At 45.2% G+C, this 17715-nt stretch overlaps 1 protein-coding gene across 3 annotated transcripts in view; it reads left to right on the top strand.

The window, feature by feature from the left end:
• The first annotated feature begins 486 nt into the window (after positions 1 to 486).
• Positions 487 to 17715, top strand: part of BRAF (B-Raf proto-oncogene, serine/threonine kinase) — a 68856-nt gene continuing 51627 nt past the window's right edge. For all 3 annotated transcript variants that reach the window (XM_088448787.1, XM_088448788.1, XM_088448786.1), the window contains exon 1: positions 487 to 670. In XM_088448787.1, the coding sequence (XP_088304913.1) occupies positions 548 to 670 (123 nt within the window). In that variant the 5' untranslated portion in view covers positions 487 to 547. The remainder of the gene's footprint in view (positions 671 to 17715) is intronic.

Here is a 17715-nt window from a genome sequence, read left to right as displayed (position 1 = left end):
TGTTACTATGTAGGTACACCTGCCTGTGTATACACCTGTATCTTTCTGTACCTATGGGTCCTGCCTCTGTTACTATGTAGGTACACCTGCCTGTGTATACACCTGTATCTTTCTGTACCTATGGGTCCTGCCTCTGTCCCTGTGTAGGTACACCTGCCTGTGTAGATATATTTAGCTCGTCTCTCTGCCCCCCTCACAGTCAAGACGTGTAGAAGAGAGAGTCGAGAGAGAGAGGAGATTTCTGACGTCAGGGCCGCCGCGGGAGCGCGCTCACTGCACCTGAGCAGGGGGAGGAGTCAATCAGCGAGGGTTCCCCTTGTCTGACGTCACCTGCACCGGAGTGGGGTACGCCCCTCCCCTTCAGCGATTGGCCAGCGGACCGAGAGAGCGCGCTCCCCCCTCCTCGTACGTCCCCTTCGACCCTCCCTTATTCCTCTGTTTCTGCAGCAGCAGCACGGACAGGGGGCGGGGGGAGCTGGTGCCGGCCGCGCGCGCGCGCTACCCTAACCTTCCGTGCGTGCTCCCGAGGGCTCCGGATCACTTCAAGATGGCGGCGCTAAGCGGGGGATCGGCCGAGGGGCCCTCACTGCTCAACGGGGACCTGGAGTCCGAGGCTGGGAGCCTGAGCGGAGCCGGGGAGATGTCAGCGGGCGGGGGTTACCCGGAGGAGGTGAGAGCACCCGAGACCCAGCGGGGTCCTGTCAGTGAGAGGCTGCTCAGGACCATGTCCTGTGTTATTGTCAATATCGTGTCATGTCGTGACATATCATTGCGTGTGCATGTCGTGCCCTAATTATTATTGTGTCTGTCATGTCATTATAGGGAGCTGTGTGTTATTGTCTGTCGCGACATGTCTTATTCTCTGCACATCATGGCATGATTGTGAGGGTAAATGCTGTGACTGTGAACATGTCATGATATTATTGTGTGTCATGTCATTCTAGGGTGTTGTAGGTTATGACATATTCTGTGCACTTCAAGACATCTTATTATTTGTAATATATTGTTTCTACAGAGTATGTCATGACATTATCGTGTATATGTCATCATTCTTGTCTGTCATGACATTGGACTTCTTATTGTGCCCCCTGGTTTTAAATACTCTCATGGATATGAAACAGTCTGACATATGAAAATCATCTGTTTCTGTGACTATAAATGTTATGTACATATAGACCCTGCTTGGATGTAAGAATATATATATATATATATATATATATATATATATATATATATATATATAAATCATCCTCTTCCCCTCCCTCCAGAGGTGGCATAGGGGGGAGCTGTCCCAGAGAGCTTACAGTCTTTCGCCTGAATCCTTTTAGGTGTCAATAATAATAATGCGTCACCTCTTGTTGTTGTCAGTGTAATAGAAATGTCCTAGTACCTGTCTGGTGGGTGTATCTTGCGTTTATGACTTTTTTTAATAATTTTTTTTTTTTTATTCTTCTGTCCATTATAGACTGGTATCATACTGTTGTGAATGAATGCATACATGTATAAATATCCCATTTTAGTTAACGTATGAAGCAGATCGGACGCTCGCTTTTCATATTCTCTTGGGTGGACAGGTGAAGCCGATACCATTTTAAATGGGGAGAAATGGTAATAATGGCCGCCGTCCTCCATGTTGTTTAGTCCGTCTCTTGGAAAAGTTGCAGAACTAATAGTTGAATTTGCATTTAGCTTTTATTTTCACACATTTTGGAAGACATGAGTCCTGCTATCCCTCCTTACATGGCATAGGTTATTATTGATTTACAACTCCTATTTCTCCGTATAAAGAGCTGTATGCACCCTAGATCTTTATTTCTAGTTGGTCTGTAATGTTATGTTTAAGAGTATGGCGTTATGTGAGTATTGCCGAGGCACGCATTATTGACACTGGTTACTCGCATTATTGACACTGGTTACTTTGGGGGTATTGTCTAAATTGACGAGGGGGCAGTAGGTTGCCCCTTGAGCCCCCGTTTCTTCCTGTTTTATCATCCCATTATAGCTTATGGCTTGTGTTATTTGTTTGAGTAAATGTATTTTAATTTTTTTACTGAGAATAAGATTAGTATGTGGCCATTGTGACGTTTAGCGCACCACGTAATGCGACCCCTAAAAACATCAGGTCGCTTTTCACCGTTCTAAATGTCCTGTCCTTTGGGGATACTAAGAGTGCTCCGAGATTTTTCTTGATAATGCACATATGACTTATTGGGCCACATTCAGGCACAGGGAAATCCTAAAACCCCACTCTGAGCTGTCTTTAGAAAATTGAGTGTATAGAATCTGTGGGACCATTTACTAAGAAAGATTTAGTAACCCAAAGCAACCAATTGGAAACGTGCTTTTAATTTAGCTTACATGCACTAAATCAATGCCGATAGGTTGCTAGCATCTCTTTGGTCACTGGATGCTCTATGCAGCAGGTGCTGATTTCAATCATTAGGGGGGTCCTTGGCTTAGTTCAAATCCTTATTTTTGTTGCAAACAAAAATCTGAATTGCGGGTCTTTTTTTTTTTTTTTGGCGACTACTCAGCTTCTTTATTCAAGTAGCAATGAAGGCTGTGTATAATTTCTCTTGCTGGTGGTATATGATCTGAGCTTCAAGGCAACAGTGCACTATATAATTATTGCTGTTTAAATTGATCAGCTTTCCCATCGTGTTTATGTATTCATGCTTCCTGTAAGGCAATGCAAGACCACTCCTGGTAACAAGGTATCCCCTGTGTCTAAAAAATACAATAATAATAATATTGTTGTTTCCTGACTTTTGGGGGAGTCCTTTCTACTAATCTCATTGGCAGCACAATTTCTTGGCTATTTAAATTCTAGGTTCTTTTGTCCCAACGTCTGCTCCAAGGGTAAGACCTTCTCCTGGCTATTGATGAGCGATACAGGGAAGTTTGGGCATGGTTTTCGTAAGGAATTTGAATGTTTTGTGTGTGTCATTGGTGATGAATGTACTGAAGATCTGGGAAAATAAAACATTTGGTAGCTCAGCGTAATCGCAACCGAAATTAACATACTGGAGGTAAAAGAATGACCATGGATCGAACACTTAAATTTGAATAAAAAAGAGGTTGGACCTCAGAGAGGGCAATAAAGAAAATGTTTTCGGTTACCAATAGCCTATACCAGCTGAGGAGGTGCAGCGCAGGTGACCTGTCATGTAAGATCCTATCTAACTGTGAGGGGTTTTGTCATATAAGCACTTTTCCAGGTGACTGTAGCTCCTGTGCTGACAGACTAAAGGTCAGTGGAGGGGGGATCCCCCCCCTCCCCCAATCACATGGGAGAAATTAATCTATGGAGGTGCCGCGTGCAAAATTTTCTGAGCATACGAGGATCGTTGGACTTTTGCTGTAAGCGTTATAAAAAATATACAGGTTGAGTCTCCCATATCCTAATAATCCGAAATACAGATTTTTTTTTTTTTGAGCAGACCAAGATGGTGACACCTTTTGCTTCTGATGTTTCAATGCGCTCGATTCCATTGAATGCAAATTAAGTAATGCCGGGAGGGAGCTCCCGCAGCTATTCAATTCAGCGCGCTGTTAGGTCGGAGAATGCCCGTTCTCTCGTGCCTTAAACAGGGTGATTAGTCGTGAGAATGGGCATTCTCCGACTAAACTGCCCAGCGTGATGCGGTTTCCACCACACTAAGGGCAGAAAACAGCATTGCAGCTGTACCTTTGTTGGATTTCTGCTCGCACCCCTGGAGGGGTGCGAGAAGAAATACTTAACAGCTCGCTGAATTGAGTAACTCCGGGAGCTCCCTTCCGGCGCTATTTAATTTGCGTTCAATTGAATCAAGCCCAATGTACAAAAACTTAAAGTGCACAACATTATTACAAATATTGTATTAAATTATCTTCAGGCTGTGTGTATATAGCGTTCCGGCTAGGCTATTTTAGCGGGGCGCCGCGCCCTATTTCTAAAGGGCAGAAAGCACCCTGCCCTTCGGTGCAGTGCCCTGTTGAAACAGCCCGCGGGTGTGGAAAACCACAGCGCTTAGGGGCTGCCCGGCGTATCTGTAAGTACCGGGCACACCCCCAAGAGTAACGAAAAGGTGATCTGTCATAAAGACACAACCCCTTTTCGCACATGCCTACGGTGCTCGCAGAAGTGCCCTTTCTCTAGGTCTGGCACCCTGCCCGGCGCTGGACCTAGAGTAAATGCTAGTATATAAAGCAAAAAAGCGTTCTATGTTTAGACTGGTGCTTCTAGGACACTCCGCTGAATGCAACAAACTGCTGAGATACAGACCGGAGTGTGCTAGAAGCACCAGAGCAGAGAGTGACACCCCAGGCAGGAAAGAGGAACTGCATCATTTGTGACAGGCGCAGAGTGCTAGGATGACCATTACTATTCATTGTTCCTTCCATTCTGTTAACTGCTCAGAAAATGTCCTGCTTTAAAAAGAAAAGACCCTCATTTGAGGGATACTTGTATGGGTCTCCCCTATTGTCAATTTGATAACCACAACTGATGCTGATTTCCCGATGAGGTGACCTCTTCTTTCTCGGTGGTGCAGAATTGCTCTGACACACAACAGCCGATTGCCAGGTTCTGTAATGAACGTTATAAGTATACGTTGGGATCTGAGGTATTCCGTGTTTTTATATATGATTATGTATATTCTTGTACTGATGTCATTTACAGGCGTCATGTAATACTGATTTTCGTTCTCATTTACAAAAAATAAAAAGTAAAGTAGGGAGGAATAATGGAAATAATACAGGTAATGTTTGCTGACTCATGTGTGCACTATTTTACAAAACAAAAATTGTTATTAGTGTCAATTATGCTTGTGATGAGCAATTGTCACCGAGGTGACTCCCTATTGTCACGCACACTCTCAGGTGTCCTAAGTGTCAAGTGAGCTGAGGACTCTTCTGCACTTTCATCAGGTTTAGGGGGCAAGTTCTTCACTTCTCTGTCTGCTGATCTGTCTACTTTGTGCTATTTTAACTTTTTCTCTTTTTACTATGTAGTAAGTGAGCTTGGCCACAGACTGGTTTTACTGATGCTTTCTTTGGGCGGAATTCAATTGTTTTCTCGGCCCGGATCTCCCGTCTAAAGTGACGGGAGATCGCAGGCTGCTATTCAATTGTTGCAGCTGGTAGGGTTTAGCCGCATAAATGGAATGGGTATGAAATACCGCCGGCTGCATGGCCGGTGGTTCGATTCCCGTCAGCGACAGCCCGACAGGAGCAGAGTGCGAAGCAGCGGAAGCCCGACAGCGCTAGAAATCCCGATCGTGGATGGGTAAGTATCCACTAACCTAACCCTAACCCTCCTTAGGGGTGCCTAACCCTAACCACCCCCTTCCCCACTGCCTAACCCTAAGTCCCCCCGGAGGATGCCTAACCCTAACCCTCCCGGGGGGTGCCTAACCCTAAGTCCCCCCCGGGAGCCATAAACCTAACCCTCCCCCCCTGCGGCTGTCTGCTCGCGGCGCCCGGCATCACTACGATTGTGATGCCGGTCTCCCGGCGTCGGGGAAATGCGGGCGTCTACATCTAGACGCCCAGCATTTCACCCTTGCCGGGATAAGACAGTCGGGAAGCCGGCTGCCGGTATATAGGCAGTCGGCTTCCCGATTGCTTCCCGCATAAATCGGCTAAACCCGACCAAAGTGCTGGGCGCGATCGCGAAAAGTGCCATTTGGGCGCCCAATTGAGTCACTTTTCGCCGATTTCAGCTCGCACCACTCTGGGGATGCGAGCTGAAATGGAGCGCTGGCAGCTGACCGCGCCCGACAGGAGCAACAATTGAATAGCTCCATCGGGCGCGATGGGGGCTGGAAACAATTAATCCGCCCTAACACTGATTACTTGCATTTTACATTTTCTCCAACAAATCTAGGCATTCGTTTTGTGTTCAGCACACGTTCTCAGAGGGGTGTTTCGATCAGGGACGATGTGCTCTTAGAACGCTGCCAACGGTACCCTTTATCGTCTCTTAACAGTGCACATTTTAGTTTAGTTCTCGGCTCCATAGGGGGTGCATATTAAAATGCGCAATTTAGGAAATACCCCATGTACTGTACTGATGCACACTGCATCGTGCATAATCGAATTGACCCTAAGGTGCCCTTACTAGGCTAACATTGATGGTCCTACAAGTGACTTGAACTAATGGACCAGTACATGCACATTGACAAGTGTTTGCTCCTGCATAGCCTGTGGCCCTCATTACAGTGCGCCGTTTGTTTGTTACTTTACACTGGAGTCCTATGAGTGAGACCTCATTATGGTGCTCTATTCTGCAGGGAGACTTTGAGGCCCTGCTTGGAAATGTGCGTAAAAGAGAGGGCAAGGTTTTGTGTTTTGGCTTCAAGAAGCATTCGATGTAGGACAGGGCCGCTGTTTTCGCATATACATCTCTTATTTTCCCATAAAAAAAGATTGGTAATTTTAATTTATTTTCACAAATTGCATTTACAAAAAAATAATCTGTTTTAACAAGCATTATAATGTATAGGTCTGAGATCCTATATGTCAGCTGATTTTAGAATTTTTTTTATTTCTGCATGTTCCCTCTGCAAAACTTTTATGTTGTAATTATGGTTTTACCTGTTGTGAGGATACGGGGTTCTCTCAATCACCCAGACACCGAGCAGATGAAACCAAAGTGATGTTTTTTTTTTCCGCAGCAACAGATAATATGTATGGACAAGCAATAAACAGGTAGTAGTCTGGACAGAGGCAGTCCCAGTAGAGTATAACGTCCCAGAACAATTCCACAAAATAGCTAGAGACCCTCAGTCCCCACAGTAGAAACTATCACTGATCACACATGCAGTGAATAGCGTATGTCCACTCAATCGTTTCCAGGACCCCACACGTAGAAACTATCAGAGATCACACAGCAGTGATAGTCCCTGGGCCCAACCAAGTGTTTCCAGGATCCCATACAGTAGAAGCTAATCACAGAACACACAACAGTGAACAGCGTATAGGTCCTTGCAAAATTTCCAAAGTATAAGTCCACATAGAACTGGTGATATGTTCCGCTAGCACCTTGGCAGAGCGAGGTCTCTTAGCCAAAGTCAGCGACTAACATGTGGAGTTGCCTTCGGTAACCTCTTTTGAAATTTTCCAATTTCCCACAATATTGTGACCACCCAGGGGAGTTGCACCGTTTCCTGATTGGTGCACGTCCCTTACCTCCTACCTCCCCCAGATATTACTTCCCTGACAAACACCTGCTGGGTTGATTCCGTTCAGTCTGCCAGATTCAAGTCAGGCACAAAACAGGCAAATTAAAAGAGGAGTAAATCCTGAGCGTCCCCTGGGGAGGAGGGAATTAACTTAGGGGGTCTTTTTGCTCTACTGGTTATGAATAGCACAGTCATATGGACCAGGCTAACATCAAGAGCTAGACAGTACTAAACATTACATTTCCTGCCATTCTTACAGTAATTAATATATCTGATCATGGAAATGTGTGTCCAGAGAATGATCACACATACACTAGGAGACGGGAAGGGGAACACACAGGGCTAAAGAGTTAATTAAACGCTGCGAGGACTGAGGTGCGGCAAATACATTTGTAACACACATCTCATGTCCTCACACCTGTATTGAGGCGCTGCTCTCAGGTGTTCCTGTTATCATTGCCTCACAGACTGAAATGTATATATTCTGCCTTCTTGGGCGGTATTCAATTGTTATAGCGTGCCCGATCTCCCATCTAAAGTGACGGGAGATTGCGGGGCGCTCTTCAATTGTTTCAGTTTTTTGCGCTGGTCGTGCCCAAAGTGGTCGGGTTCAGCCGCGTAAAGCGGCTACCCCCGGCCAAAGCGTTGGCCATGAGAAGTGATGTTTGGGCGCCCAAACATGTAACTTTTCACCCATTTCAACTCTCACCCCGCTGGGGCGGCGAGCTGAAATGGTGCACCGGCAGCTGATCGCGCCCAACAGGAGAAACAATTGAATAGCTCATGTTGGGCGGGTACTGGGGCGCAACAATTGAATACCGCCCTTGGTCTACTAATGACTTAAGTGACATCGTTTGTCCTATAGAGGATGCATTACACCAGGGATACTTGCTGTGACGTTCAGGTGGACTTGACATGTTTTTTCTGCGATGACTGGGTGGGACATCCAGGCGATAATTGGACACACACGGAAAGTGAAGTCCTGGGGATCTCTAGCCCCAGGCACCGTATGGCCCTGATAACACAATGAGTGCGTCTCTGTGAGAGAAAGTAAATGTGACTTTTGTTTTATTATCAATTCATATTATTCATACATTGTATAGATGTGTCCTCATACATTGAGCCTCATTATACCACGCAGAGAGACTTGCCTGGCGTGAGTGAGCCGCCAGGTCACGTGCTGCTCTGCTAGCGCCCAGCGTCCATTCACACTGATAGCAGCACTTGGGGGCAGCTTGGCATGTCCGTTAGTGCCGGGCATGGCCCCAAGAGTGGCGAAGAGAGGACGTGTCTTTAAGACACCCACCCTTTTCCCCCACCCTTTTTGGGCGCACGCTCCGAAGGCGGGCACAAATGCGCCGTTTCTCTAGGTAAGACGCCGGGCAGAGTGAACACTATGTACGTAAAGCACCACGGAAGTTGGAATGGATAAAGTTGTGGCCGCTACATTGTATCACTTAATATACAGCACACGTCGCATCGCATAGCAAATTAATCGGCACAGTCCGCTGGTGCGTCCTAGTCACTGCGCATTACGACTGATGCATTTTTGGCAAGAAAAGAAGCCCGGGCGCTATCAGTCTCTCACGGGACCTGGCGCGCCGAGAGAGACTTTTTGGTGTGACTGGAGAAAAGCTGTATAAGGACTCATCTGTAATATGTGATAAATATTCATTATTTCTTTTGTAATGTAATTTGTATATAGCACTTTTTTTTTTATACTGTATGTGCTTCATTAAGAACGATAAACCGGTGGCATACTTCATTTGGCATCACTGATATTTTGTTGTTCAAGATAACAAATTAGTGTTCATTCTAGCACCCTGCACAACCCGTGCAGTTCCTCTATTCTGCCTGTAGTGTCGCTCTCTGCTCTGGTGCTACTAGCACACTCTGGTCTGTATCTCAAACGTTTGTTGCATCAGCTGAGTGCTAGAAGCACCAGAGCAGAGAGCAACACTCTAGGCAGGAAAGAGGAACTGCACAGGTTGTGACAGGTACAGGGTGCTAGAATGAACACTAGAACTTACCTGTCAGGTGAAGTGCAGTGATGTCTAGCTCCTTTTGGCTTTTTTACATAATGTAGCTATTACAAGCAGGGCGGTAAGGAGAGTGGTGCAGCTGGTACTCACACAGGTCGGGATGTCCCCTGGGGGCAGAACCTGCCATGCTCACCTGCCACCACTGCAATTCCTATTGCCGGGCGCCTGCAGTGGCGCCTGTTACATTAGCGGTGCGCTTAGCTCCTTCTTTGAGTCCGCGTGACTGTCTGCCTCCGGTCTTCTGGAATGTGCAAGGAGGGACATCATTGCGTCTCCCACTATACCGTGCACGGAGCCATGGAAATCGGACCGTGCAGGAACTTGTTTGGCATTCACTGTCGCCGAGTTACAATGATTAATGATGCCACAACTCTTGCCTTGTGGTGGGATATACAGATACTCTTTGTTATGCGTTTATGTTGTAATAAGTATGTAAGCTGCATGAGGACGCAAGTTCAATATTGCATTTTACAGGGGTTGCAGAGGTGAATATGAGACTAATGTTTTATACCGTGTCCCTTATGTGGCAAGGATAGACCCCCTACATGTCATCACCACACCCCCAACTTTAGTGATTTTACACTGAAAGGGGGACACTTCTGCTATGTTTGGCATAACTGCAAAAAGGCTCCTTTTTTTTTTTTTTTTTTTGTTTACAATGTTCAGTTTTTCGGGGCAACTGAACATCATACTGTGGCCAATTCAAATGAGTACAACTTTGCAAGCCAAAAAATTATTTTGCACCCCTGTCTTCAAAAATAGTGTCTGCAGTGTTCATGTACAGTGTTTTGTTTTTGAGAGATACATTTAGTCCATTTTCTGCCTTTATGAAACTGTCTGAGACTGTGTGTGTGTGCGTGTGTCTGTCTGCCCATAGCCGGGTCACCCATGTGAAGAGGGAACCACTGCCAGCCAGTATGCTAAATTGCAGTGGTAGAATTTGTATTGCTCCGATATGTGGCGATAGAAAGTATTTTCTGGATAATGATCGATGTCTGATATCTAGAAGGAAATTGGATGGAGGGAGAATTAAAGAGAACATATGGATGAACGTCTTTATAGAAAAGATAACAGAGTTGGAACAGCCGCCCAGCAGTAGTGATGGGGGCTCATAATGTAATATAATGAGAGTGCAGGAGAGGCCATGGTCAGCCCAGCATCCCTGGGAGTGCTGGACCCGTCACCCATAGTGATAAAAACTGCCCGAGCTGAGAGGCCATGCCCCGTTTTCAGATGTGCGCCTAACGTCCGATTTTAAAAAGTTTGGAGAGAAGCGAAGCTCTTGCTGTCCCAGGGCATCAAAGGGCGGTATTCAATTGTTTTATCATGCCCAATCTCCCGTCTAAAGTGACGTGAGTTCGCGGGGCTATTATTCAATTGACTCCAATTATCGCGCCCAAAGAGGTCGGATTTAGCCGCGTAAAACTGCTAAACCCGACCAAAGTGCTGAACGTGATAGCGAAAAGTGCCATTTGGATGCCCAAACGGGTCACTTCATGCGCACTTCAGCTCGCCACCCCCGTGGGGGGTTCGAGCTGAAATGCCGGCCGCTGTTCGCACCCGACGGGAGCAACAATTGAATAGCGCCATCGGGCGTGAAGAGGGGGACAGCTGCCAGCGCCAACAATTGAATAGCGCCCAAAATGTCTAGTTACAGCTCTGGCTACAAGTCCAGCAGGCAGCAGACTGCATTCAAGTCCAACAGGGAGTTTATTGTGGATAAATAACACAGCAGTCATTAATAGGAGTATATACGATATTCCAGAAGATACGCACTCTTTCTGTGCAGAGGTGTGAGGCTTTGTTATTCACCTGGAGACCACCTTTCAGTCATAGCTCACCAAGAACCAGAGCCCAAATAGGCCCACACTTTGCCTTACATGGGGATGAGGTAGAACTACTTCCAGTCTCTCACATTGCAGTGATGGTTTTTAATTAATTTTGTAATCCATTATTCCTCAGTGGAAGTCCTTTTTTAGTTGGTTTACATATTCAAGGCCAGAGACTGAGAGTCAGTGGTGGCCATACTCTGTCCTCGGGATCTACCAACAGTTCACGTTTTCCAGGTCACCCAGCAGGTGCACAGGTGTAGTCATTACTCACTGACACATTTTGAAAGATCCACAGGTGGAACTAATTATTTCCCTTGTGATTCTGTGAGGAGACCTGGAAAACGTGAACTGTTGGTAGATCTCAAGGACCGAGTTTTGGCCATTTAAAAAAAAAAAAAAAAGAATAAAATAAAAATCCCTCAAATTCAAAGTGATCATACAATGCACTGTCCTACTGAATCATTACAGCTGGTTGTGCTGTATATAATATATAAACACCTCTCCTGATATGTGATAAGTGGAATCATTTAAGAGTCCAAAAAAAAGAGCTACAGAATAGTGAGCTGTAAGGACACAGGCCCTGTAGTGCCGCTTGCACAAAAAAACCCCACTTACCTTAATCCCCGCTCCTGCATCCGCCGCCGTCCTGTCCGCCCGGCTGCTCCTCGGAACTATGGGAGAGACGTCATGACGTCTTTCCCATAGTGCACATGGAGAGAGGCGGAACCTGGAGTTCAGAAGAGAACTCTAGCCTCCGGCTAACGCGGCGCCCGTTGGTAATAACATCTCAGGGTGCGTCCGGCTTAGAGCCTCCCTGCGGCACAGCCGGGGGTAATGGACAGACAGCCGGGCATGCATAGAATGATTCACTGAGCTAGAGATACGTCTGTGGGCAGTTGAGCGATTATTTGCTACTGCTCATATGCGAAAAGTCCTGGGAACTCCTACCGCGCATGCGTACCACTGAGTGTACGGACAGATCGCAGTTGCGTATGCGATCGCTCCCATTTGAGCTGACAGCAGCAAGCCCCAGGCATTCCTGGGAGGCAGAGGGAAGCGATTGCTAGAAAAAAAGGCAGCCTCATAGGTGTGTGATGGGACTGTTCCTGGCTGCGTTCTCAAACGCAGAGCCACAGAGGCCACGTTTAGGGAAAGTTCAGGAGGAGACACTGCGCCTGTCATTGGGTCTGTGATTGTGCTGAGCCCAAAGAAATGTGGGTCCCAGTAACCCCTTCAGTTTAGCAAAATCTGGGCCCGACCTGACCTTTTCTGGGTCCCATCTAAATTAAGGTTTTCTGTAAATCTAACAGTTTGGCAGCTAAATCCCATGAAGCATGCAGCACTGCCAGGCTACAAGGATGCAGGGTGCAAGCAGGATTACATCAGAATAGGTGGGGCCCAGTATAAATTAAAGGAGTAGTGCTCCCCAATCAGAGGCACGCAGATACGGGAAAGCGGACAGATGCGCACAAAGGTTGGGCGGGCACAGGCATATATGGGGAGGGGCTGGGGCAGAGGGAGAGACCCTCCCCCACAAACACTCATGGTGGCCGCACAGCACCCTTGTACAGCCGCTCTGCCTCGGCCCGGAGCCCCAGTCACCCGCTTTTAATTAAGCCGCTACCCACCCAATTACACTTACCGGAGGATGTCCTCGCTGGGTGCAGGGGCCATAGTCTTCACGCCATTCCCTATAGTGCCGCAGCATGACACTAAAGGCGCCAAAGAGGTCGTCCGCTTTTTATTCCCTGCAGCCTAACCATCATTTAATGGGGAGCCAGGAATTGGCTGCAGCAGAGCACGTCCCCGGGGACCCACCCAAAATGTGATTTCCCTGGTCCTCGATGCCGGGTAAAATACGCACTAGAGCGCATATTTGTGTTCACTTAAGTGTTGATGGTGATTGCGATGGTGGAGTGTTTGAGCCCACCGGCGGATTTGCACCGTTCACGGGCATTGAAAGTGGGCGTCTCGGAGCTTGCACTGTCCGGTGCTCGCAAGTACATATGTGAAAGGCTGCAAGTTGCATGAGCATATTGTCGCAGCTGCATATCCCAAATAAATCGCAGCCGCACCTCCGTTAGCGCCTGCCTATGAATCGGGCCCTGTGTGAGGAGGGTTTTAATTTTGTTGTCTTTAAAAGAGAACATTGATCATGTTTTCAAATTGGAGACCCCATACCCTCCTTTTTCTGCAAGGGTTATGTATATACACGTTTACAGTGCCTGCAGCTTTTGACCATCCAGCGGGTTGTGCTGCCTTCAGGGAACTGACCACAAGAAGCCCTCTGTCTATGGCTGGACGCTTTGGTAGATTAATGGGGCACATCCAGTAGACGATCTACTCCCTGTCCAATCTCGAAACTATTTTATCTTTCAGTCTGAACGATTTGCAAACTATCTTTAATAGATCAAGTGAAATTGACCTGCATGTTCAGTCGACTGACAAGATGATCAAACGACCAGCGGGAGTGCGCATCATTGATCGTTAATGACCAAACACTGCACGATTTATAAACTATTTTTAAACGATTGAACGATAACGACGTCGTTATCGTTCAGTCGCCTGCTAAAATCGTGTAGTGGATGCCCCCCTTTAGATGATGATGATGCTGTCTTTAATCAACACTGAAATCAGTTTGCGCATCTTCGTTCAAATCCAATGACCTAAACGTTATCCGCTTATAGAGCGGGGTAAGTGAGGTGGGGTAAGGGTTACATGTTCTAATTATATGAATCTTGCACATTTCCCCTCTCCCAAAAAAATATGCAAACTGTTGCCTGGCCTGTATTGTACTTCTGATAGCCCTGTGGTTCTCGGAACAAAATATTTAGTATCAAGGAACATTTTGAACTTCTGTAACACTTGCCATTAAATTCTGTTTCATGTCTTTTTGTCTTCTGGGCTTTACAAAGGATCTTTCCATCAGAAACAAGAGCTTTTGTTTTGGCTGGAATTAGGTGAGATGTAAAATAACAAAAGGTACTCACATGAGCTGCCCCAGCTACTGGGAAACCTTTTGCTTGGGGCTGAATTGTGTTAATGATTTTGCCCCTGCGAGTTTCACAATTCGGCACCTACAGTAATATCTTGTACAAATACATTTCTTACACCTACTGTAATAAGAAGGATCCATCATTTTATTGAGGAGAAAAGATACCTTTTATAAGATCGTCTATACATACAGTACAGGTTGAGTCTCCCATATTCAAATATTCCGAAATACGAAATTATTTTGGCATAACTGAGATAATGAAACCTTTTGATTTTTGATGGTTCCATGTACACAAACTTTGTCTAAGGCACAAATTATTAAAAATATTGTATTAAATGACCTTCAGGCTGTGTGTATAAGGTGTATATGAATCATAAATGAATTTAATGTCTGTACACAAACTTTGCTTGAGCCACAAAATTAATGAAAATATTGTATAAAATTACCTGCAGGCTGTGTGTATAAGGTGTATGTAACACATACATGCAGTATGTGTGTATGTTGGGGTCCAATTCCCAAGATATTTCATTATGATATGCAATTATTCCAAAATACGGAATATTCCGTTATCCAAAATGCTTGGGACCAGGGGTATTTTGGATATGGGAGACTCAACCTGTAGTTCGTACCGATACTCGCGTAGGTTTATCACTGCACTGAATATTTCAAAGAAACCCTGATAAGCGTGTAACATTATTTATTGCTGTAAGTGAGGTACGCGAGCGGCCTTTACAAGGCTATTACTGTGCAGAATTATGTCCTCCTAATTTGTGGCGGTTGCTAAGTAGTAACAAGACCTTTCCAAAAAAAAAAAAGATACCTTTTGTTATAGGAGTTTCTCCCTACTCTGAAGAGGGTGAGTGGGTACGCTCCATCTATTCATTATCATTACATTACCATTTTTGGTCACCTATTTAACACCATTCGGTTCACACACCATGCTATTGTCTCCTTTTATGTCCCATCGATTATACACCTCAACTCCGCAACAAAATCCTAAGAAATCTGAAACCTATCTGCTATGTTTGAGCTAAGTAATAAGACATTATTTTTTTGGGGGGGTCGTCTGAATTCATTCGTCACTTCATAAGATTCTTGTGATAATAGAGCCATCCTTCCACACCACATCTTTTTGTATTGCTTCCCTTAAGTAAGCCCATGTTGCATGCTTTTGCAGATATTTTTGTCATGTCTTTTAAAGTTCTCCAGGAATCTTTAACTTCATATTTTTATTTTGAAACACTTGCATCTAAAATCTAGTTGAGACCTTCTTCCCTTTTTTTTTTGTCTCTCAAAACGCTGCCTTGAAAGTGCGCATACACAACGATTATCGATAACTATATCGTTCATCGTTGATAAAATCATTCACTTTTTGGGCGGAATTCAATTGATTCCTGCCACCATTGCGCCCGACGGAGCTATTCAATTCTTGCTCCTGTTGGGCACGATCAGCTGACAGCGCTACATTTCAGCTCGCAGCCCCAGGTGGGAGAGAGCTGAAATGTGTGAAAAGTGACATGTTTGGGCGCCCAAACATCACTTTTCGCGATCGCGCCCAGCACTTTGGTCGGGTTTAGCTGCTTTACGCCGCTAAACCCGACCACTTTGGGCGCGATCAGCACGAAAATCTAGAACAATTGCATAGTGGCCCGCGAACTCCTGTCACTTTAGGCGGGAGATGCGGGCCGCGAAAACAATTGAATTCCGGCTGCTGAGTTAAAACTATGAACGATTATCGTTCATGCGTGTTCACATTTGTAGTTCAGTCAGACTGGCCAACTCAATGATTTTCAGTAAGGGAATATGCAAAAATCGTTTGTAGTTTTAAAAAAAATCAAAAAAAAATCGTTCATTACATTTAGTAAATGAACGATTTTAGTAAACTATATTTGTTAATTTTTCCCTTGGAAAAAATGAACGCAAATTATTTACTAAAATCGTTCATTTACTAAATTGTTTGTACGTGTATGCAGCTTTACTGTGGGAATTTAATTAAGCTGTCTGTATTTAGGAAAGATATACTAGGAATATAAATTGAAATAAATATAACCTGGGATTTAACAATATACCCCCCCACACTTTACTAATTGTTTCAAAATGCACACATATTCAATATTAGAGATCAATGATACTCTATACTGTTAATAGCAATAAGAAGTAAAGAACAGGATAGCGAGACAATTTTTAAAATTAATTTTCTTTTATTATATGTTTACCAACTTCACAATTTTTTTTTTTTTTTTTTTTTTGTATGTTTAATGTTGCTTTTAATATTTCACTGCAGAGGCAGACATTGTAATTAAGAAATAAGTTATATTTTATACTCATTCTTTCAGCGCACCAGTGAAAGACAATTCTTCTCTTTCTTGTTTATATTTAAAAAGACAACTGGCCAGTATTTGTGCCCCCCTCCCCGCATTCTGCTGAAGTACACCTTTAATAAGGGTACTGGACGGTCTAGTCAGACATGACTGCGTTATGTAGTTCCATGCTTATTGCCTTACAGTTGTATGAATAGTTTTTCACGTGAAGCTGTTAAACGTGCTCTGAGCAATACGTTACAGGTAGTGTGTGTGGTACAATAATTATGTGTTATGAGACTGTATTCCTGTTGTATCCATGTTGCTTCCACGGATACACCCACTGGGAACATTTGGCATCGGGGGATTAGGCTAGGTTTATAACTACAAACTGCTAGAGCCCTTTTCTCCAATTAAGAGACTATGGATGGTGTGTTTTCTGTTCCACGGTCATTTAATGAGGGTTCTTCACAAAAGTGTCAGAACAGATTATCGAATTTGCAACATGTGGAAGAAGTTTCAGTATTTGAATTTAATATTTAATTTACGTCTTCTCAAGTCAACACATGAAAAAAAAAAAAATTAACTCCTATCTTGAATGTAAAAACTGCATTAGTGGAAGAAAAATGCAGCAGATGTCAAGAGAAACATGTAACTGCGTCATAGAAAGCAATTCCGTTAAATGCAACGTAAGCTTACATATTTCGGCGTATGGTTTGGGCGCGTTTACCTGCACACCCCAAAGGGGGTGTATGGTGAAATGTGCAATGTAGGGTGCTGTTGCCACCGGTCACATGCCGTCGCAATGGTACTTTGCCTGAATTTCATATAATTGAATATAATGGGTGAAAAGTGCATAGACGCGGAGAATTGGTTAAAGTGAAAACCTAGAGTGCAATCTTATTTGTTACACGTATATTAACAGTTTTGGGTCCATAAGGATCAAGAATCAATTCAGTTCTTAAAGCCTTTATTCTTCCAGTGTAATTTATGGACCAGATATCATTTACATAATGCTGCTATTGCCCTTCTAACACAGAATAGGTAGAGCTGCAGGGAGGCTCTGCCCCCCTGAGAGCTCACTGGCTCTGCCCCCCTGAGAGCTCACTGGCTCTGCCCCCCTGAGAGCTCACTGGCTCTGCCCCCCTGAGAGCTCTCACTGGCTCTGCCCCCCTGAGAGCTCTCACTGGCTCTGCCCCCCTGAGAGCTCTCACTGGCTCTGCCCCCCTGAGAGCTCTCACTGGCTCTGCCCCCCTGAGAGCTCTCACTGGCTCTGCCCCCCTGAGAGCTCTCACTGGCTCTGCCCCCCTGAGAGCTCTCACTGGCTCTGCCCCCCTGAGAGCTCTCACTGGCTCTGCCCCCCTGAGAGCTCTCACTGGCTCT

Source organism: Taudactylus pleione, unplaced genomic scaffold (genome assembly GCF_031769625.1).
Source record: "Taudactylus pleione unplaced genomic scaffold, aTauple2 ptg000465l, whole genome shotgun sequence".
Taxonomy (NCBI): domain Eukaryota; kingdom Metazoa; phylum Chordata; class Amphibia; order Anura; family Myobatrachidae; genus Taudactylus; species Taudactylus pleione.
This window is presented reverse-complemented; position numbering and strand designations above follow the sequence as displayed.